The sequence below is a fragment of the Chanodichthys erythropterus genome, chromosome 24 (genome assembly GCF_024489055.1).
Source record: "Chanodichthys erythropterus isolate Z2021 chromosome 24, ASM2448905v1, whole genome shotgun sequence".
NCBI classification, from domain to species: Eukaryota; Metazoa; Chordata; class Actinopteri; order Cypriniformes; family Xenocyprididae; genus Chanodichthys; species Chanodichthys erythropterus.
The window spans coordinates 22,793,230-22,816,506 of record NC_090244.1 but is presented as its reverse complement, the minus strand read 5'-3'; the positions used below and the strand labels follow the sequence as shown (position 1 = coordinate 22,816,506).

Below are 23,277 nucleotides of genomic sequence, written 5' to 3'. Positions count from 1 at the left end.
GCTGATGGGCACAATCGTTGCATCTCGTGTTTGGGCATTCAGCACGCTGAAGCAGCTTTTGTGGATGGTTCATGTTCCCATTGCGGGAACATGACTATCGCGGTGCTGAGGTCGAGACTCTCCTTCCTGAAGTCTCAGGAAGCGGGGGTCCCCTCTCCTATGCCCCGTTCGACCGTTTTTTTCCGGCCCGGGCCGGAATGACGGTTCGGCGGTGTATGGGAAGGGTGACCTGAGTCACTGGTCAAACCCAGTGTCCCGCCCCAATGCCTTTCTTCCCGGAAGTACACGATGAGGTGACCAGGTCTTGGCAAGCTCCGTATAGGGCTCGTACAAGGCCTGGTCCCTTGTCCGCCTTCACCTTCCTGGACGGCGGGGAAGCCAGGGGATACGCGAGGATCCCGCCAGTCGAGCGGTCTGTTGCGATGCAGTTGTGTCCAACGACCACTGGCTGGCACGGTGAGCCGCGTCTCCCGTCCCAGGCCTGTAAATTCTCAGCCGGTCTGACTGAGAAGGCTTACAGTGCCTGTGGGCAGGCTGCCTCCGCCCTGCGGAAGATGGCCCTTTTGCAGGTTCACCAGGCAAAAGCGCTGTCGGAGATGCCCCAGGAAGGTCCTGACCAACAGCTGCTTGGGGAGATGCGCGCTGCCACTGACCTTGCCCTCCGGGCAACGAAGGTGACAGCGCGTTCTGTTGGCCTGTCTACTCTGGTAGTCCAGCAACACCACCTCTGGCTGACCTTGGCAGACATGAGGGAGACCGACAAACATCGGTTCCTGGATTCCCCCGTGTCTCCGGTCGGCCTTTTCGGCGACGCAGTGGAGAGCTTTGCCCAACAGTTCTCCGCTGCACAGAAGCAGGCTGAGGCTATCAGACACGTCATGCCACGGCGGTACGCTGCTGCCTCCACCCAGCCGCCCGTGGCTCAGCCTCAGCCTGCTCGTCGCCGAGGGCGCCCGCCTGCGTCTTCCTCCGCCCCTGCTAAGTCGGCAAAGCAGCAGCCAACACCAGCCAAACAGCAGGGTGCCGGTCGCGGACGTGGTGCCCAGCCCGTCTCTGCCAAGCCAGGTGGTAAGCGGTCAAGGAAAACTCGGCCCTGAGACGGGCGACCTGGAGGGGAAGGTTCCTGCTCTTCGGGAGAGTATTCCATCTGCTCTCCCACCCCCGGAGGAGGGCCGGGGGGATTTTGTGGCGTCTGTCCATCTACCGCCGCTGGCTCTCCGGAGTCCAGCAGTACCCACTTTGTCACAAAGAGAGCAGTTTCCTCAAACTCCAGGTCACAAGAGGGCGCGTCTGCCAGTGTGCCAGGCCTCGCCGCTCGCAACCCCCTCCCATTCATTTAAGCAGAAAACGTTACAGTAATTCCTTAGGATCCCAGACTCTCTTAACTCTACTCTGATTACAAATGCTATTTGAATTCCTAATTGTAATTCTTTTTTCCCCACGCAACACAGAGCCAAATGTGACTGGGAATCTCATAGTGTCCGAAGTCACAACATTTTCTGTGTTTCTGTCATGGAATGAACCGATTGGAAATAGATCTTTCTTTAAACTTAAATGGAGTAACAAAACAAAGGAAACTAGTAACACTTCCCATAACATCACTGATCTGACTGCTGGAGTCAATTACACATTCTGCATCACTGCTGTAGCAGCAGATAATTCAACAGAAGGCGGCACTATCTGCATCTCACAATATACAAGTATTTAAAATTATAAAATATCTGTTGCTTGCTACATGGTATGTTTAAACTCATTGACTTCTGACCCACCAATATTTTTGGTCTAGAAAATTGTAAAAGCACTAGAATTATTCCCATGTCCACCACCACTCATTTGCTCCATTCTCTTTAGTAAAAGGAAATTTTTCATAAACCAGATACATCCTAACCTTCTTATCATTACTGATGCCTTTTCTATCTATAAAGCCTGAAAAAGTTTCAATGCAAATTGTAATCGCCAAATGTTCCTAATTTTTCATTCACAGAACCTGATGTCATAATGAACCTCACAGCTGATGATATTACAACATCCTCTGTTTTACTAAACTGGACTAAACCAAACGGTCAAAGCTCCCGTTACCGTGTAGAATATGAAGATAAGAATATGACTACTGAGAACACTTCTATCCAAATAAATGATCTAATTTCTGGAGCACAGTACACATTCAAAGTGTTTGCAGTTGCTGCTGATCATGTGACCGAAGGGAGATCCATTCAGATTTCACTGTACACCAGTAAGACCTCTGTTTGGATGTTTAACCTTAATGAAACTTCTCAAACTTCAGCTACAAAAACCACTAAATATTTACTTGCTTTAAGCAGAAAACTGTACATTAACTCCTTAGGGTCACAGCCTTTCTTAACTCTATTCTAATTACAAATGCTATTTGTATTCCTTATTGGAATTCTTTTTTCTCCTGCAACACAGAGCCAAATGTGATTGGGAATCTCATAGAGTCTGAAGTCACAACATCATCTGTGTTTCTGTCATGGAATGAACCGACTGGAAATAGATCTTTCTTTAAAGTTAAATGGACTGATAAAACAAATGAAAAAACAAAGGAAACTAGTAACACTTCCCATAACATCACTGATCTGACTGCTGGACTCAATTACACATTCTGCATCACTGCTGTGGCAGCAGATAATTCAACAGAAGGCAACGCTATCTGCATCTCACAATATACAAGTATGTAAAATTATAAAACATCTGTTGTAGGGGTGTCCCCGACTAAGGATTTACATAGTCGAATCAGAATTATGAAGTCTTGCCTATAGTTGACTGATAGTTGACTCATGTGTTTATGCGGGGGTGAGTGTTTCTGATTCGCATACAACAGCGCATGTGCGAGTGACTTGAGCTCCTGAAAACATCAGTCCACTAGATAGTGTGCACACACGAATGCATCTTTCTATGCTCAAAGCCAAAGGAGTAGGCTTACACTAGTAAATATATAGGCTTGCGCGCTCAACTGTGCATGAGACGGAGCAGAACACGGAAAATTAAGTATACCTAGGCAGCCTTGCCAAGTTACTTTGGGCTATTTTTACACTGTTGCCGCAGGTTGTTCCCTTTCATGGGAACATCGACGCTGCGTAAGCGCTTTGCGTAAGCGCTTTGGGAACGCCTCTGCTCGTTACGTCTTGAAGCACTCGTGAAATCGAACCAATAGTGTGACGGGACGTCAGAGCGGGTGACGTCACGGACCAGGAAACTTTAAAGCACCCTTGAGAACAAAGAACGCCAGCTTCTGAAGTCTTCAGCAGCGCTCTGTGTTATCGTGTGTCTTATTTGGTGTTGTCTGTCCCTTTATATTTACACAGCAAACAAAATATCACTTCGTCCGAGGACAAGAGTATTTTAGTTCACCAAAGCACATATATACATACATATATATATATTAAGACACAAATGGCGAGTTCAAGCAAGCAACAGTTTGTTAAGTGTGTTCATCCCTGCCCTCGCTTCATCTCGGGCGGGGATACACACGAGATGTGCGTTGCTTGTTTGGGAGTGGAGCATGCACAGGCAGCTCTCGAGGGAGCTGTCTGTGTACATTGTGAAAAGCTAACGCTCCGTGTACTCCGATCACGCCGCGCGTTCTTTGATAAAAAAGAGGACGCCGCGGCGAGTATTCCCCAGGGCTCGGGTCCCGCTGCTGCCGAGGCACAGCGGCGGCTTCAGTCCTGGGGTTCACAGATGGATCTGGCGGAGGGGCTAGAGACGGGTCCTGCCCTATATCAGCCTTCACCCGCCAGACCCAGTGTCTCTCCCCTGGCTGCGGAAGCACGCGCTGCGGTTTCTTCCCCCAGGGTAGAGGCACCTGCACCGGCGCTTCTCTTTTCCAGCTCCGAGGAGATGGATGTAGCGAGCGTCGGGGCTGGAGATGAGGACCCGCCATCCTCATCTCCAGCTCATGAGGAGCTTTTAGATGTTGTGACTCGGGCGGTGGCAAAGTTAAAAATAGAATGGCCAGAAGAAAGATCAGAAGCGCAAACAAAAAGTAAACTGGATGAGCGCTTTCTCCCCGCCCGATCACAGCGTCAGCCCCGGGGATTGCCGTTTTTTCCACGATTTCCACACTGAATTGTCGAGATCGTGGCATAAGCCAGCACAATTTCGTGTTTACAATCCACAAACCACTCTATATAGGAATATAGTAGGAGGTAAAGAGCACGGTTATGGGGCGATGCCTCAGGTCGAGGAGACGCTCGCGAGCTATCTCTCGCCTGAGACAGCATCGTCCCTAAAATCCCCGACTTTGCCCACCAGACCCCTGCGTACAACATCAGCACTGGTGGGCAGGGCTTATGCCTCAGCAGGTCAGGCGGCCGCATGTCTCCACACTATGGCCATCCTCCAGGCATATCAAGCCGACCTGCTGGGGGAGATAGACGAGAGTGGCGAGGCGACTTTTGATGCGATCCCCTATGGAGATTCCAATCAGGCAGGACCTTCTGTCTCAAGCGGGCGGCTCAATAGTTCACCCCCGCCCGGAGATATGGAAATTGTGGGCCTGGCCCCTGAGGGGGCCGAGCTCATAGAATCCGGTCTCTCAACTGAGGTTGTAGAGACCATTCTCCACTCCAGAGCTCCATCCACGAGAAAACTTTATGCGTATAAGTGTAAGCTGTTTGCTACTTGGTGTAGCCGATTACAGGTGGATCCGTTCCAGTCTTCCATCAGTCATGTACTGCAATTTCTCCAAGAAAAATTCTCGGATGGTTTAACCCCTTCTACATTGAAGGTATATATTGCAGCGATTTCTGCTTATCACGCTAAAATAGAAGGCGTTTCTGTGGGTAGAAACCCTTTAGTCATACGTTTTCTCCGTGGTACTCAGAGGCTGAGGCCTGTGGTACGCACAAAAACTCCGTCCTGGGACCTAGCCATTGTGTTGGAAGGGTTGGCTGCAGCTCCCTTTGAACCTTTGGAAGAAGTTTCTGAGAAGTTTCTCACTTTGAAAACCATATTTCTTCTGGCCATAACATCTCTCAAAAGAATTGGAGATTTACAAGCACTTTCCGTTGCTCCGTCATGTCTAGACTTTGCGCCTGGAATGGTCAAGGCTTTTCTGCATCCTAGACCTGGGTATATTCCCAAGGTCCCTACAAGTGTCCCGGGGCCGATTGTGCTGCAGGCCTTTTGTCCTCCACCTTTTGCAAATGCGGATCAGGAAAAACTAAATCTGCTCTGCCCAGTGAGGGCTTTAGACGCTTATGTCCACAGAGCTGCCCTGTGGCGAAAATCTGAACAATTATTTGTATGTTACGGATCTCCTAACAAAGGAGGTCCGGCGTCCAAGCAGAGAATGAGTAAGTGGGTGGTCGAGGCCATCTCGCTTGCCTATGAGTCTTCCGGGCAGCCTTCTCCGTTGGCTGTCCGGGCACATTCCACCAGGGGTATGGCTGCCTCAAAGGCTTTGATGTTGGGGGTCCCCCTCAATGACATATGTGAGGCTGCTGGGTGGTCGTCTCAGCATACCTTTATTAGGTTCTATAACCTTGACTTGGGCTCCACTCCAGGGTCCTCAGTACTGTCGTCCTGAAAGATAACAGACATGCATTTGGTCTTATGGCCTAGTTGGGATAGCGTTCCCAAAGCGCTTACGCAGCGTCGATGTTCCCATGAAAGGGAACGTCTCGGGTTACGTCTGTAACCCTGGTTCCCTGAATAAGGGAACGAGACGCTGCGTACCTTAGCCATACTCCCAGCACGCCTGTGAGCGTCTGCTTCATCCCTATTTCAGAAACTGGCGTTCTTTGTTCTCAAGGGTGCTTTATAGTTTCCTGGTCCGTGACGTCACCCGCTCTGACGTCCCGTCACACTATTGGTTCGATTTCACGAGTGCATCAAGATGTAACACGCAGAGGCGTTCCCAAAGCGCTTACGCAAAGCGCTTACGCAAAGCGCTTACGCAGCGTCTCGTTCCCTTATTCAGGGAACCAGGGTTACAGACGTAACCCGAGACGTCTTTCATGTCTGCATGTTGAATCGACCCAAAATAACATGATATTTAGTCCCTGGAATGCAAAATTTACCAGGAGAGCCCCACCAAAAATGCAAATTTTACCCCCCGGAATGCAATTTTTACCATGGGACCCCGTAGTTGGGCTAGTTTGGGGCTAGTTTTGAGGAGAAATTGGGTGGGTTTTGTTGTGAAAACCTGGCAACCCTGTACCTAGGCCTTAAGACCAATTTTATTTTCTTTTACAAACATCACACAGAAACAACTTTCTAATAAAGTGACCAAAACTGCCAGCCAAGTGATAGACGAAACTGACAATGCCTTTTTATCTATTTTAAATTAAAATGAAAGGCAATGTGGATAAACATTCGTAAAGCGATTCCTCATAATATTTTACAGCTACAATGTACAAAAGACCACAAAGATTTAAAAGAAAATGAATAAAAACATTTTGGATCAATAAACCTAAATAATAAATAACTGCAGAAAGGCCACACTGCAGACAGGACTTGCATTTCACACGTCGGCAAATCAAAATAAACCGGCTAAATTGCCTGTGCGAGCACACTCTAGCCTACAGTTCAACATCGATGCACTGAAAAACAATCAAAAATTAATTTACAGAATTGAATTATTATATTATATTCAAACACATATATTATTTTTAAAACACAAGCCAAAAATAGTTAAATTACATAGCTCAGAGTGAACAATAAATAAAATAAAAATAAACAAATTATTAAAATAATGAAAGTATAGCCAGAATTGTCAACTTTGTCTTTTTAACTGCAGAGACATCAATAAACACTAAACTGGAGTGGCAGTCTTTTTAGGTAAACATGTTCAGAGCATCCAAAACTCAAATTAGGAATCCAGTCTTTCACTCGATCTGCTTGTCTCAGTTTGAGTCTTTTTAAATAGTTTGCAAGGAAAACCGACTTGTTACCATTGACTGGCAGAAGTGCGCCTCAATATTTGTTGTTGAGTGGTAGGACATGAGCTGTTGGCACAACTTGCATCTTACTTTTTTTGGATCATCTTTTACTATTTCAAAGTGCATTAAATTCCACAATTTAGATTTTCTTATCCCAGATATTATTAAAGATTTAAATTTCTGCTGCCATGATGCTCATCTGTCACGGATCATGGAAAGTAAAACTGAAATCTGTCACAGGAGTGGTTGGATTTATTCATGCATGTTCAAAAATATTTATTAAAAGCTTTTTTCTTTTCACATTTTTATTTACAGCTTGGTCATAATAGGCTGTATATTAACTTATTGTGAGAAAACCGGTAGTTCTATGTGAAATCAAACATTGAGCACCCTCATATAGCCAAAACGGCATGATTCTTGTCTCATAACACCATTGCGAATATTTTAACTGTGAGATTGGTAGTCGAATCAGGCTCCTCCTATCGAAGCACCGAATCTTTGACTATTCAGAGTCACCTCTAATCTGTTGCTTGCTACATAGTATGTTTAAATTCATTGACTTCTGACCCACCAATATTTTTTGTGTAGAAAATTGTAAAAGCAGTAGAATTATTCCCACATCCACCACCACTCATTTGTTCCCTTCTTTTTTAGAAAAAATTTTCAAATACATCCTAACAACCTTATAACGGAACATCATAGGAGGGTGACTTCATGACTAGGAAACTATAAAGCACACCTGAAGCAAACAGTGTTAGCTTCTGAGGAGTCATTGCAAGTCGGTCACAGGCATGATGGGAGTATGGCAGCGTGACGCAGCGTCTCGTTCCCTCTCAGGGAACCATGGTTACATACGTAACCTGAGACGTTCCCTTTCAAGGGAACTTGCGCTGTGTCATGCGCTTTGGGAACGAAATACCCACACCTCAATAAAACCAAGTGCATGTCTGTGTGAAATCGGATGCACACACTAAGACACAAGCACTCGTGACCCTGGGGCCGAGGCCAAGTCTAGGTTATAAAACCTAACAAAGGTGTGAGGTGCATCACAAACTTCCTGGAGGGACACTCCAGAGAGTAATGCCAGAGAGGCAGCCATAATCTGAGTAGAGTGGGCTCGGACCTTGACAGGTGAGGGTTGGCCGGCCGACTCATAAGCCAGCGAGATAGCCACAACTATCCACTTGCTTAGTGTTTGTTTGAATGCAGGGTGACCCTTACATGGGGCCCCCAAACAGACAAATAACTGATCAGTCTTACACCACAGGGCAGCTCTGTGGACGTAAGCATAATGGGGCCCACCACATTAGTGGGGACCTTGGGAACGTAGCCCTCCCAAGGGAAGAGGAAGTCTTTAACCATACCGGCATAAAGTTCAGGCAAGAGGGAGAGACCGAAAGGGCTTGGAGGTCTCCAATTCTCTTAAGAGACGAGATGGCGAGGAGGAAAACAGTCTTAAGAGTGAGGAACTTCTCATGAACCTCTTCGATGGGCTCAAATGGAGCCGTGGACAGGCCCTACAAAACTATGGCCAAATCACAAGTTGGAACTCTCTGATGTGCCAAAGGTCTCAGCCTTAACGTACCACGAAGGAAGCGAGTAACCGCTGGGGGTCTTCCCAAAGAAGCACCCTCCAAAGGAACATAATAAGCCGCAATGGCCACCACATTGACCTTCAGTGTCGAAGGAGATAAACGTGAAGAGAACTTGTCTTGAAAGAACTCCAGAACTGTACCAACCGGGCAATTAACAGGGTCTAACATACGCTCTCTACACCTTTGTAAGGCCCGCCTAATAGGTCCAATGACGGTTTCCCACAGGACGGGGAAGGTTTAAGCGTGTATGCCTTTTCAGCGTCTCTGTGAAGTTCACTTAATTTCACTCGTTTAATCTGACTCCAATTTCAAATGATTCTTATTCTAAGGGTTGTGTCTCCAATTAGAAATTAATCATTTGTTATGTATTAATTTAGATATTCGATTATTCTGATTACCTTATATCTTAAATTATTTCGTTCACTGCAGTCCCGGTATCGCTTTAGAAGAGTTACTTCGGCCGATTTGAGCACTCTTCCCGGACACAAACTCGTCAGTCTGACCTTAAACATTGGATGCAGGGTAAATATCTACCTTTAAGTCGGTCGCGCTCTGCTTACTCGTAACAAAAAGCATAGTTTTGATATATTTACGAAAACTGCAACTTATTTAAGGCAGTGATTGTCAGAAATCGAAATGGACTTAATTGACGTGCCCTATGCTCCATCTATTAAACCTTTCGTATGAACAATCCTGAACACAGATTTGAGGTAATACCTTCGCTTTGATCTACTAGAAATAATGGATTAAGAATAATACAGAATCAACCAAATATAACATTTTATTTGTCAAGTAAAAATATATCATGCCAATTACATTACAATTAGACAATTAGAAGCCAATTCAGAAATGATAAATGCATAACATCGATTACTCAAAGAAATGCATATACACAGGGATGGGTGAATGTCCTCAGACATTCACCCATCTCTGGGGGGCCTCTCCTACAGATGATCCCCCCTGACTGCTTTGCTCTTTACCTTTTATACCAGAACCAGAACAAAAGGATCGTAAATGTTTATTACACCAACACCTGTTTTGGGGGAGAGGAGAAGAGACACCACCCAAAAAGAGGACAGAATTTTCCTTAATTTTCCATCTTCTTCATAATTCTAGTGACTACTATGAAATTGAGACCGTTTTACCAATCGCACTGAGACAAATTAAATGATACCAAACATGAAATGGGAAAAACAATAGATACACAAGTTACATTATATGTTTTGAATAACTTTCAGTGACTTGAGGCAGGGGGAAGGAGAGTTTGTGTGTGTGTGTGTGTGTGGTGGGGGAGGCGTTGTCCTTTTGGAGTGGGGGCAAGGTGTTGCCCCTTGCTATTCTTTTAAGATCTTCTTTCCAGATTAAAGTTTTATTACTTTATTGCAGGACGCTTGATCTCAGTTTTTGTTTAGCAGGAAAATCAAGCCTTACAGATGGCCCCTGGCCCCTTGGGGCAAATTCAATGAGTCCCTGAGGGGCCATTTTTGGACATTTCCTGCTTCCACATGTTGGGTGCATGCTTTCATATGCTCATTAGTCGATGGGTGCAGGAGTCAAGTCGTCACCTGAAATAACATCATTAAGGCAGGTTGAACATTAAGATGAAAGTACAGCAGGATGCATCTCTGTGGCACACAGTCCCTTCAGGTGTGTACTGTGCTGACTGGATGCTGCAGCAGCTGGACATGATGTCTGTGATCCTCTTGGTCAGGTCTGCTTCCACCTGCACTTGGCTGTGGTGGTTTTCTGTCTGTAGAATGACTGGTTGTACCAAGTCTGTTGTGTTGGTCAGCACGAGCAGAACGTGTCAGGAAAGTCTCATTGCACTTTGCGGAAACACCTGTGTCCGCCCCAGGTTTAATTGATCCTGTGAGAAATCCTCGGTTACCTTCAAGTAGAAGGTCTAGTTTGCCGGGCAGGTCAAATCTCCATGGGTGAAGGATTCATTTATCTGATGATGCTCCATTGCGTGCAGGACACCTGAACAACCTCTGAGTGACCATTCAATACTTGAACAATGATGATACGTGTTATCATAAGATGAGGAAAAGGGTTGTTGGAAAAACATAATAACACAAAATAACACATGATGAACATGTCAGAAGTGCGAGTGGTAAAGAAGGTCTCCCTTTCAGAGTACTATCTTTAGTGAGCAGGTCTCATTTAATCACCAGATTCTTCACTATAGTGGAATTTAGACTTGGTCTGGATGCATTAAAGGCAATTAGCAAAGAGTCTAAATAACCAGTATATTACCAGTGGTATAAATAATTAAATATATCACATACTTAAACATAGAAATACACAATTTCATAATTACCATTATAAAACTGTCTATAATAGTTGTTTTAACTGCACATCCTTGATGCAGAACTTAGGCTTCAATCAAGTCAATTAGAGAATGGAATTTACAGGAACAGAAATTTAAAATCTCTTGTTAAGCTTTTACAACCATTATCTGTGCATTTGATGTACAGGCAAAGTCACACTCAAGAATAGAGGTCTGGGAATTGAGTACCTGATTTATAGAAATGCCTGCATTTCAGTTCTAACTGTTTAGTTCAATTTGTCATTAGTCATATGTTGGAAACTAGGGGGCCCTCCTAGTTTGCAACAATGCCAAAACGTTTTGTCCAAAGAGACCAGTTACATCACTGAATAGGTCTCATTTAAATTTGGAATTTGGAATTTGAATGATCAGAAATTCTATTAATTGATGTGTGACTAAAGCCATGCACATGTCCTGCATATTACAGTGTTTCCATTATACCTCAGAATTGACACAATTAAAAGGAAAAGAAATGGTGGCAATAATTTCCCTCGTCCTATATGTATGAAGGTAAATTATGTATGTTAGATTTGCATTATGTGAATGCCAGGTAGAGATGTTGTGAGTTTGTAGTGTGTGTTCTGTATGTTTGTGTAGAAGATGGTTGGTGTCTATCCTACCATAATTTGTGTTGCATAATTTAGTTCCAGTTTTACACTGGGAGGCCATGTATCTATTAGTGTCATGAGATGGCCTCTTGAAGTTTCACCCCCATCTCCTGCGTGTGAAGTTGTGTATTCTGGCCTTTAAAATGGCAGCTGTCAATCCTGAAAAGGAAACAGACACACAGGAAAAACAGTTTATCTTGAACCTTTAAACAAATTATGTTAAGATAGATGGTGCTATCTTAATTTTTCTTAAATGGTCTTATCCAGGCAGTTGTTGCAAATGGCTTTAATCTGTTAAGATTGTATGCCATTAGAAGAAAATGTGTTTTAGATTACAGAGACATAGATCATTATTATGATTTTGTTTCTGCAAAGAAAAGGCCAGATAAAACTGAATGTTAGTGGTCAGATCTGACTGCTGGTGTTAAGCGTTGTCAGAGAATCTTACACCTTGAGTTGCTATTGCAGCTGTGCTTACACACACTGTTGTGTTGTGAGTTTTATCACACCCGGGTTTCCTGGGGGAATCTCACACTTATCAGATCTGTGATTAGGACACCAGATCACCTTTTGTGGTGCTGTGCTGTTTGTTTAGCAATTGGCTTTTATGGTGTCATTCAAATACTTGACCATTTGGACCTCTGTGGTCTGTAAAAACAGAAGAGTTTCTGCCTGATATTAACATTTCACACAGCTTTAATTACATGTCCAGTAAAATAACTTCCCTGATCAGATCCCATACATGATCTAGCACTCCCAGAGAGGAGTTTGCTAACACTTTGTCCACTTTGTTTGTGGTTTTGTTGCAAAGGAAAATCAAAACTTATACTTCCTCTTGTCACTGGGTTCCAGATCAATAGAATCAAATTTTAATTCCTGTTTTGATCTTGAATGGATTTAGCCTATTCAAGATATGACAATCGGATTGATTATTTTAGTTGTTAAATACTGGTCATTGTAATTTTTCTCATTAAAGATTATTGCACAGATAGAAGATAAAGAAGTTCTTTCCCATTAATTTTATTTATTCCTTCCATTTTTCTTTACAACTTATTTAATGCAATTGTGAAGCACATTGTAGCCTTATGGCAATTCTATGCTCCTGTGCATGGTTTAACTGCAGCTATATGGAAGATAGCTGAGTGTTCCATTTAGGAGACAAACAAATTTAACACAGACACACATGTTGTACAATTTCAGTACTAGTTATTCCAACTTACACAAGACACATGGTCTAGAATGCATAGCATCTAACCTCAAACCTAAGTGTGTCAACGCATCACTTACAGTAAGGCAGTCATGTGTTTTAAAGAATAAACTCAACTAGTCTAGGTGCACATGTAGCACAAACAACTAGAATGTGTGTTCTGTGAGAACAATGTGTCTAACACAATTACAAATTTGAATCCTTCCATTGATTCCTCATAATTCTCTCAGCACTAATAGTGCTCCCAACTTCTGTCTTCATTCTGGTTCCATCTTACTACATTCTAATTCCTTCTGCTCCTCTCCAAAATCCTTTCTTCTTCCAAACCATTGCTTGAATCATCATGAGATTAAAGGCCATCCCTGGCCATCATAATATAATATATCATGATGTGATCATAATATAACTTATATTATATTAAAATAGTATAAATTAAAAATAATTTTATTTGCTGGTATCAAGAGGGTCTTGGCTGAGTAATTTGTGAAGAGTGACTTGTTATCATCTCACCGATCTTTTAGAAGGCATTTGGCCCTGCAGCTACAGCTGTGATCGCATTGCTTTGTGTTCACATTGTGTCAACAGGCTAAACTGGAAACAGTTATAGACTTTGACGCTGTGAATACTGGGTCAAATCATTTGCTCAATTTTAAGATTTTTGTGACTACAATATAGAATTGGACACAATTTTCTTATTTTTGGTTATTCTTATGTTATCAATTACATTCTCCTGAGAATCTATTTGGATATGAAAAGAAAGGTTGGACAAACACAGGTCTGATTGAGAGCACAAAGATTAATTGTTGGTCTGTTTGTTTTTTCAGTTTCTTTTGAGACACTGAACAGCATACAAGAGTGCAGTAATTTTTTAAGTTCTGAACTAAGACCAAGGTAAAAGATGTTTTATAAGACTGAGTGCTTAACCAGTGCTGTTTACACCATTTGTGACATCAGTCGTAAACTTTCTTAGCACCTCTTGAAATTTCTTTTATGAAACAAAGACAAGCTGGGCATGTCCTCTGAATGGGTGAAACCCACAGGCTTGGTTACAAGTCTCTCAGTAATATCATAATTATCATTATACACATCAGTTTTAACATTTAGTGTATTTTCCCAGTTGCAGTCTCTAGGACTTCTGCATGGCAGCAGTTCTCCAGGACTGAGACAGAATTATGCCCAAATCTTTTCTTTTGAAAACTTTTTAGTTTTACAACATTGTTTTGTCCAGCTTTACATTCCACACACAAAGGATTTCAGTGAGATTTTCTCCCTTGTTATCTTTTGGCTTATCCAATCACAAGATTTTTCACAACGTGACCATTTGCTTATTTTCAGCATTGCAACGTCGTTGCAGCAAGACAAATAAACATGTAGCTGGGCATTCTTTACTTCAGAATTTAGGTTTCAATTTACAGCCCTCTGTTGAATACCAGAATAAAATTTGGATGATGTTATTCCAATTTAAGGTTAATCTCTTGTTGCGTAGGCAAACAAGGAGATCTTTAAAGTTAAAGCAAGGGATATCATTTCTCATCTATGCTGCTGCTATCATGTCCCTGATAACGTGGTTGTCTAATTCTCCAGCCCCACCGGATTTCGGTCTCCGGTCTTAAATCGATGGGTATGCCGACCCATTCTACAAATGTGTAGGATGCAATTATCTTTCCCTCAACACTTCTAAAAGGCAAATAAGAATGGACTTACCACAGCTGAAGAAAAAGAAGATGATCAAGCCCCTTACTTGTTGCAAATCCCAATTTTCCACTGAAAAGACACTCGCCAACAAGATGGGAGATCACGTCGGGGTCACCACTTTGTAAGGCCCGCCTAATAGGTCCAATGACGGTTTCCCACAGGACGGGGAAGGTTTAAGCGTGTATGCCTTTTCAGCGTCTCTGTGAAGTTCACTTAATTTCACTCGTTTAATCTGACTCCAATTTCAAATGATTCTTATTCTAAGGGTTGTGTCTCCAATTAGAAATTAATCATTTGTTATGTATTAATTTAGATATTCGATTATTCTGATTACCTTATATCTTAAATTATTTCGTTCACTGCAGTCCCGGTATCGCTTTAGAAGAGTTACTTCGGCCGATTTGAGCACTCTTCCCGGACACAAACTCGTCAGTCTGACCTTAAACATTGGATGCAGGGTAAATATCTACCTTTAAGTCGGTCGCGCTCTGCTTACTCGTAACAAAAAGCATAGTTTTGATATATTTACGAAAACGGCAACTTATTTAAGGCAGTGATTGTCAGAAATCGAAATGGACTTAATTGACGTGCCCTATGCTCCATCTATTAAACCTTTCGTATGAACAATCCTGAACACAGATTTGAGGTAATACCTTCGCTTTGATCTACTAGAAATAATGGATTAAGAATAATACAGAATCAACCAAATATAACATTTTATTTGTCAAGTAAAAATATATCATGCCAATTACATTACAATTAGACAATTAGAAGCCAATTCAGAAATGATAAATGCATAACATCGATTACTCAAAGAAATGCATATACACAGGGATGGGTGAATGTCCTCAGACATTCACCCATCTCTGGGGGGCCTCTCCTACAGATGATCCCCCCTGACTGCTTTGCTCTTTACCTTTTATACCAGAACCAGAACAAAAGGATCGTAAATGTTTATTACACCAACACCTGTTTTGGGGGAGAGGAGAAGAGACACCACCCAAAAAGAGGACAGAATTTTCCTTAATTTTCCATCTTCTTCATAATTCTAGTGACTACTATGAAATTGAGACCGTTTTACCAATCGCACTGAGACAAATTAAATGATACCAAACATGAAATGGGAAAAACAATAGATACACAAGTTACATTATATGTTTTGAATAACTTTCAGTGACTTGAGGCAGGGGGAAGGAGAGTTTGTGTGTGTGTGTGTGTGTGGTGGGGGAGGCGTTGTCCTTTTGGAGTGGGGGCAAGGTGTTGCCCCTTGCTATTCTTTTAAGATCTTCTTTCCAGATTAAAGTTTTATTACTTTATTGCAGGACGCTTGATCTCAGTTTTTGTTTAGCAGGAAAATCAAGCCTTACACCATGAAGAGAAGACGTTCCACTTCAGGGAGTAAAGCCTCCTCGTGGAGGGAGATCTGGACTGGACTATGGTCTCCACTACCTTGGTAGGGAGACCTGAATCTATGAGCTGTGCCCTCTCAAGGGCCACGCCCACAGTTTCCACAACTTTGGGCGGGGGTGAAAACCAAAATCGGCCCGGGGCTATTAGCAGCAACTGGACCCCGTCCCATTGCACTCTCTCCAAAACTCCTGGAAGCAGAGTAATTGGGGGAAAGGCATACAGATGTAGCTGAAGCTATAAGCTGTGCCCCCTCAGAGCCCACACCCACAGTTACCACAACTCTGGGCGGGGGTGAAGGAGAGAGCCCCCCGTGTTGTAATTCAACACGCAGATGTCCTGGAGTCACAACGGAGCATCCACACATTTTGTGAAGGTGCTGGGGTGATAAAGCTAGGCCGAAGGGAGGAACCCGATATTGGTACGCTTTGACTCTGAAAGTGAACCTCATGAACTTCCTGTGTTGAGGAAGGATGAATATATGAAATTATGCGTCTTTCAGATCTATCGTGACAAACCAGTCCTCAGAACTGATTTGTGACATGATTTGTTTCAGACTTAGCATTCTGAACTTGAGTTTCTTGACAGAGCGATTTAGTAGGCACCGATCTAGAATAGGACGCAACCCTCCATCCTTCTTCGGAACTATGAAGTACCGGCTGTAAAACCCTGACTCCCTGCAGGGAGAGGGAACCTGTTCTATAGCTTATTTTCATAAGAGAGTCTGTATTTCAGATAATGGCCTGTACCCCGTTGAACCCTGGCGGTTACAACCCGAACTGAATTCTGTACCCAAATTCTACTGTGTACAGGACCCATTGAGATACATTTGACAGAAGTTTCCATGCTGCCAGAATTCTACTAAGGGAATCAGTCTCTCAAGACTGACCTTTGGTGTTTGATGTGTGACCAGCCAAGTGTCCTGAAATGGCGAACCGGCAGGGAGCAATTTAACTGGCCACTTTTAATACCTCCTTGGAGGGATCGAACATCCTAGCGCCACTACATTGCCGGCTGGACACTAAGATATGCATTCGCTGAGAACCGCTGCGCCCTGAAGAACATGAAGTGGTAGGGTTGGCAGAACAGCCCCCTGAGGGCACCGAAGGGAGATGGGCACCATGTAATGAGGTGCAAACTGACTCGCCCTGGAGGGGACTGAGTGATCTGATGATCTGAGTGATCTGTTAGGTTTATATTCTATGAGCATATCTGCAATGTATTGAGGTCCTAGGCCATTGAGTGATTTATAAACAAGCAACAGTACTTTAAAATCAATTCTAAATGCAACTGGAAGCCAGTGCAAGGACCTGAGGACTGGTTTGATGTGTTCATGTTTTCGGGTTCTGCTCAGAATCCTGGCAGCAGCGTTCTGTACGAGCTGCAGCTGTCTTATGGTCTTTTTGGGAAGACCAGTGAGGAGCTCATTACAATAATCCACCCTGCTGGTGATGAAAGCATGAACAGGTTTCTCTAAGTCTTGACTGGAGACAAAGCATCTAATTCTTGCAATATTTTTGAGATGATAATATGCTGATTTAGTTATTGTCTTTACATGGCTACTGAAACTCAGGTCTGACTCCAAAATCACACCAAGATTCCTGACTTGATTTTTAGTTGTTTGACCCCTAGAGTGAAGGTACATGTTCACTTTGAGAACTTCATCTTTGTTTCCAAACACAATGACTTCAGTTTTGTCTTTGTTTAACTGAAGGAAGTTTAGGCACATCCAATTTTTAATTTCATCAATGCATTGACACAGGGAGTCAATGGGGCTGTTGTCGTTGGCAATGTTCCCTCTAAGCTGCGCGCGCAGAAGAAGTAATTGCCGAGCAGAGAACAGACATGAAAATGACTGTAGTAGTTTAAATGAGAAATAATTGCAGTGCTCTGGACAACCGCTATAGAGTTATTGTCGCTATAGAGTTAGAACCGGTGAATGCGGTCCACAGGTTTCATAGAAAGAACGATTGAGCTCTTGTGAGCTGGCTGGCCCTGAGCCAAATCAGTCGCGGTAAGAATACTGTCATGTTTGCGGACTGAATACTTCAACACGAGAGGCAACGCGAAATGAAAAGAATGTGAAATACGTCATGTTTTAATGAAAAGTGGTGGAGATAACGGATGATGGGCACAGAATGGTAACAAAACTGGAGACATTTACAATCACACACCCACCACAGGTGTAGCTTGCAAACTCAAAATACATCAGTGATATACCTCAGTTTACTTCCAACAGTCATGAATCCACTGACCTTCTTTGTCTGAAGCCATCCTCAATGATACACCATTAATATTCACACATGACTGGGGGGTGGGGGTCAGGAAGAGATAGCAACACCAATTAATATTAAATATTAATAAAATACTTAAAAGATTACATTTAAATCTCTCTCTCTCTCTCTCTCTCTCTCTCTCTCGCTGCTTCTGGATCCTGGTCGGCTGTGGCATACTAGCCCCTGCCATGTGCGGTTCTGATTAGTTGTGGGTTAGTGTGGTGTGGGGCCAGGGGCCTTGGGCTTTCGCCCTCCAGCTTGTACTTTCACCTGGGTTTTCTTGTCTCCGGCTGGCTCAGCACTTGTCTCGCTGTTTTAATGCTTCACATGTTAGATGAGGTGCACACACACATTCATTTGGAATATAAAACAAGTTTAAAGCGCAGAGGAAAAAGAGGGAAGGGAAAAAAAAAAAAAAAAAAAAAAAAACACACAGAGGGTAAGTGTGGCGTGTGCGTGGCGGCCTGGGCTTTGCACTGGTTCCATGCTGCACGCCATACTTTTTTAATGCATTATACACTAGTTGACAAACATATCATGAGTATAACAATGAAAGCTGCCATATTTATAAAAAAACATAAAAAAAAAAAAAAAAAAAAAAAAAAAAACAAAGGCAGGGTAAGCGTGGCATGTGTGGGGCGGCTGGGGTTGAGTATGGAGTTTGGGACCCTGGCCCTCGCAGTACCTCACCTTGATAGCCTATTGCAACATGACGCTGGCGGGGGTCTATTCTATCCCATGGCCATGAGGGGTGTCAGAGGCAGCTTTATAAAACCTTATTATTAATAGTTGTATCAATATTTCCATTATTATTATTATTATTATTATTGCTATTATAATTACTACTATTATCATTACTATCAATGGCTGTATCAATATTATTATTATTATTATTATTATTATTATTATTGCTATTACTACTGCTACTATTATCTTATTTTTCCTCTTCCTGATCCTTTAACCTCCCCCCTCATTCCGGATGAAATGAGTATATTCGTTAATATGTTTATCATTACTACTACTGCTAATACTATTATTACTATTTGTCATTTCTTATTAATTGGATTTATCATTATTTTTGTTATTACTGTTGCTATTATTATTATTATTATTATTATTAATATTGCTATTACTATTGCTTTTGTCATCTTTCTCATCCCTCATTTATCAGCTTTTTTTTTTTTTTTTTGTGATACTATTACCCTCTTCTTCATTATTATTGTCACTAAAATTCTTATTATTTATTATTATTATTGTTATTACTACTACTATTAACTTTATTGGTCCTCTTCCTGATCCTTTAACCTCCCCCCTCATTCCGGATGAAGTGAGTATATTTGTTAATAAGTTTATCATTACTACTACTGCTAAATACTATTATTACTATTTGTCATTTCTTATTAATTGGATTTATCATTATTATTATTGTTATTATTATTATTATTATTATTAATATTGCTATTACTGTTACTTTTGTCATCTTTCTCATCCCTCATTTATCAGTTGTTTTTTTTTTCTTTCTCCTCTTGTGTGATACTATTACCCTCTTCATCATTATTATTGTCATATATATTCATATATATTTCCACTACCACACCCAGTTATACTTACATTCACACACACAAACACACCCAAATTGTACTGTTATGTATGTTTTGTTGGTCTTTGTATTTGTTTTCTGCATTTAATTTGTTTTCTGTAATTATTGTAATTGTCTGTTTTGCATAATAATAAAAAAAAAAAAAAAAAAAAAGAGTGATATACCTCAGTTTAAATAGATTATTGTGTGTGGTGGTGGAGTGGGTTTCAGGGATGTTTAGATAACTATAAATGAGTTAACGTTCACTTTTCTTAAAAATATTTAGCTATCAGTTTAAATGCTTCAGTTTGTTTTCACTATATAATATATTAAAACAAATGGAAGCATTTAAACTGATATAATACTGTATATCAGTTTAAATACTTAAATATTATATTATATTTTGTTATATTATAATGTAAGCCTAATAAAAAAATTGAGACAGTTTAACACTGTCTGTTGCTAATAATTTACTGTACAAAAACACATTATGGTTGTTCCAAACCATCATTGTAACTGCTCATATTATATTATTGTAAAGAATTGAACTGTCCTGCAGGAGGACAGAAATTATTTTTTAATAGAATTTCTTGGTAAAGACTGGTACAGTTAATACAGCAATGTGAAAAAATCTCAAGTAACCTAAAATGTGCTTAATTTAGTGACTGAACTGCTTTTTCAAACATATTATTTAATAAATCACTAAGTTACATCAAGGGTCAAATAAAATAGAAATGGCACATTAAAGTTAAATGTTATAGTAGCATGATAAAACCATTGTGTGTGTGTGTGTTTACGTTCATTGTAGAGGTCTGATTTAAAGTATGTTTTTGCTCAGGTGGCCAAAATGTGTGCTCAACAGAGAAAAGTTTTGCTCAGCGAGAAAAAAAATTGGAGGGAACATTGGTCGTTGGGTGATAGGGCTAGGTAAATCTGGGTGTCATCTGCATAGCTGTGATATGCAATTTGGTTCTTTCTCATTATTTGGCTCAGTGGCAGCATATATAGGTTGAACAGGAGGGGTGCAAGTATTGAACCTCGAGGGACTCCGCATGTCATGGATGTCCACTCAGACTTATGGTCACCGATACTCACATAATAACCTCTCCCTTCTAAGTATGACCTGAACCATTTAAGGACCATCTCAGAAAGCCCAACCCAGTTTTCGAGCCTGTCAAGAAGAATGTTGTGATCGACAGTGTCAAACGCAGCACTGAGGTCAAATAGAACCAGCACTGATAATTTACCTGTATCTGTGTTGAGGCGAATATCATTTATTATCTTTATGAGTGCTGTTTCTGTGCTGTGATGCGGTCGGAAACCAGATTGAAAGTTATCAAAGTATCCATTCAAGCTTAAGAACTTGTTCAGCTGATTGAAAACAACTTTTTCAATGATCTTGTCTATGAAAGGAAGATTTGAGATTGGCCTGTAGTTGCTCAATATGGTGTTATCAAGATTGCTCTTTTTCAGGAGGGGCTTAACAACTGCAGTTTTCAGGGATTTTGGAAAAGTCCCAGAGAGAAGTGAGGCATTTACCACTTCTAGGAGATCTGCTTCTAAACAGTTTAACACTCTTTTGAAAAAAGATGTGGGAAGTGTATCAAGGGAGCAGGTTGATGTTTTAAGGTGCTGTACTGTTTCTTCCAAAATTTTACCTTCAATTGCTTCGAAATCAGACATAATAGCTACTTTCTGAGGTTGTGATCTGATCTGTTTTACCCCAGTGCAGCTCAAGGATGTGCTGATCACCTTTCTGTTATTATTAATTTTCTCAGAGAAGAAGGAAGCAAACTCACTACATTTGCTGTCTGAGAGCATTTCTCTAGGAATCTGACTTGGGGGTTTTGTTAGTCTCTCTACTGTAGCAAAAAGAGTGCGGGTGTTGTTTAAGTTTCTGTTTATAATATTTGAGAAGAAGGTCTGTCTAGCTTTGCCTAATTACACATTGAAAGCATGAAGAATATCTTTATAGATGTTATAATGGATTTCAAGTTTTGTCTTTCGCCACATGCGCTCAGCTTTTCTGCATAGTCTTTTCATATTTTGCACTGCTGTTGAGTTTCTCCATGGTGCTTTTTGTCTGCCACTTTTCTTCCTGACTTTCACAGGAGCAATGTTATCAATAACATTTTGTACTTTTGAGTTAAAAGAATCAAGGAGAAAATCAACAGAGTCTGCAGATATGCTTGGTGTTAAAGATATAGCCTTCATAAACAGTGCACTAGTGTTCTCATTTAAGCATCGCTTTTTGACCGAGACAGATCTAGCTTCAACAGTCGGACAGATCAATATTTCAAAGAAAATACAGAAATGATCAGATAGCACTACATCCTTAATGACAATGGATGAAATGTTTAGACCCTTGCTGATAATTAAATCTAGAGTGTGTCCACGATTGTGTGTAGGTCCATGTACATGCTAATTTAGATCAAAAGTATTCAAAACAGTTATGATGTCTTTTGCCATATTGGATTCTGCATTTTCTATGTGGATGTTAAAGTCCCCAGTAATAGCAAAACAGTCAAACTCTGAGGAAATTGCTGATAACAGTTCTGTAAAGTCCTCCATAAAGGCTGGAGAGTATTTTGGAGGCCTGTAGATAACTATAAGTAGAATGCGAGGAGCACCTTTTAATACAATACCCAAGTATTCGAAAGACAAGTAATCACCAAATGACACTTGCTTGCATTGATAGACATCTTTAAATAGAGCAGCTACACCTCCACCTCTCCTAACAGCTCTGCAGACACTCATAAAAGTAAAGTTAGGAGGGGCTGTTTCATTCAGGATTGTTGCACTGCAGCTGTCTTCAAGCCATGTTTCATTTAGAAGCATAAAATCTAGGTTGTTTGTGGTTATTAAGTCATTGACTAGAAGTGATTTATTTTTAAGTGAGCGTATGTTTAGTAGTGCTAACTTAACAGTCTTACTTTCTGTCTCTACGGTAATCTTAGTTTGACGTGTAATAGGTAGCAGATTAAATGGGTTAGCCAAACGGTTTGAAAAGGCCTTAGGCTTTCTATAACGTAATAAAACAGAAATAGAGAAAGCTGCAGGCACACTGGGTTCCCGTTTGTTCTGTAAACATTTGATAAAGTCACTGTTATCATAGCGGGGACCCGACACACATCACTGAGAGCTGTTATCGGTTGTTTTTGATTCACCTAGAACAGATGAAGGAGGGTGAGGGCGCTGGCGTTGTGGCAGGGGCCGAAGAGCTCTCGCAGGAGGAGGGGGAGGTCGAGCTGGGCCCACAGGCTTTGGTGGTTTCGGGGCTTGACGCTTTTTTGTTGATATCTGGGGGCTCGCAGCTAAAGAGTGGGAGAGTTTGGTTCCAGCGTACACCAGTTCCTCCATTTTCTCTGAGAAGCACAGAAGAGGGGATGCTGGAGAGAGGGATAACGTGTCCGGTGAGAGGGGCTGTTGCTCTGGTGTTACCGGAGGCTGTAATAATTTTCCCTGAAAGTCGTCCTTGGGTGCTGAATCTTGGAGCAGTTCTAATACGTCACTGTCTCTCGGTGAGCTCTGTGTGGGCAGGGCTCAGTCAAGATTGTGTCCGTGAGCAGTGGTTGTTGTGGCTGCGTGGTGTTATCATTGACCTTGTGGGAAGTGTCAACCGCATGACCATTCAGCTGCTGAAATGAAGTCCTGTGGTCAGTTGTACTCTGTCCAGGTG

The 23,277-nt window shown here is 41.9% G+C and overlaps 1 protein-coding gene across 1 annotated transcript in view; it reads left to right on the top strand.

Annotated features, from left to right (window-relative positions):
- The first annotated feature begins 1,591 nt into the window (after window positions 1-1,591).
- Window positions 1,592-23,277, top strand: part of LOC137014804 (receptor-type tyrosine-protein phosphatase eta-like) — a 69,715-nt gene continuing 48,029 nt past the window's right edge. The window contains exons 1-3 of the mRNA XM_067379322.1: window positions 1,592-1,700; window positions 1,985-2,233; window positions 2,428-2,688. Coding sequence (XP_067235423.1) covers window positions 1,999-2,233; window positions 2,428-2,688 — 496 coding nt within the window. The 5' untranslated portion in view covers window positions 1,592-1,700; window positions 1,985-1,998. The remainder of the gene's footprint in view (window positions 1,701-1,984; window positions 2,234-2,427; window positions 2,689-23,277) is intronic.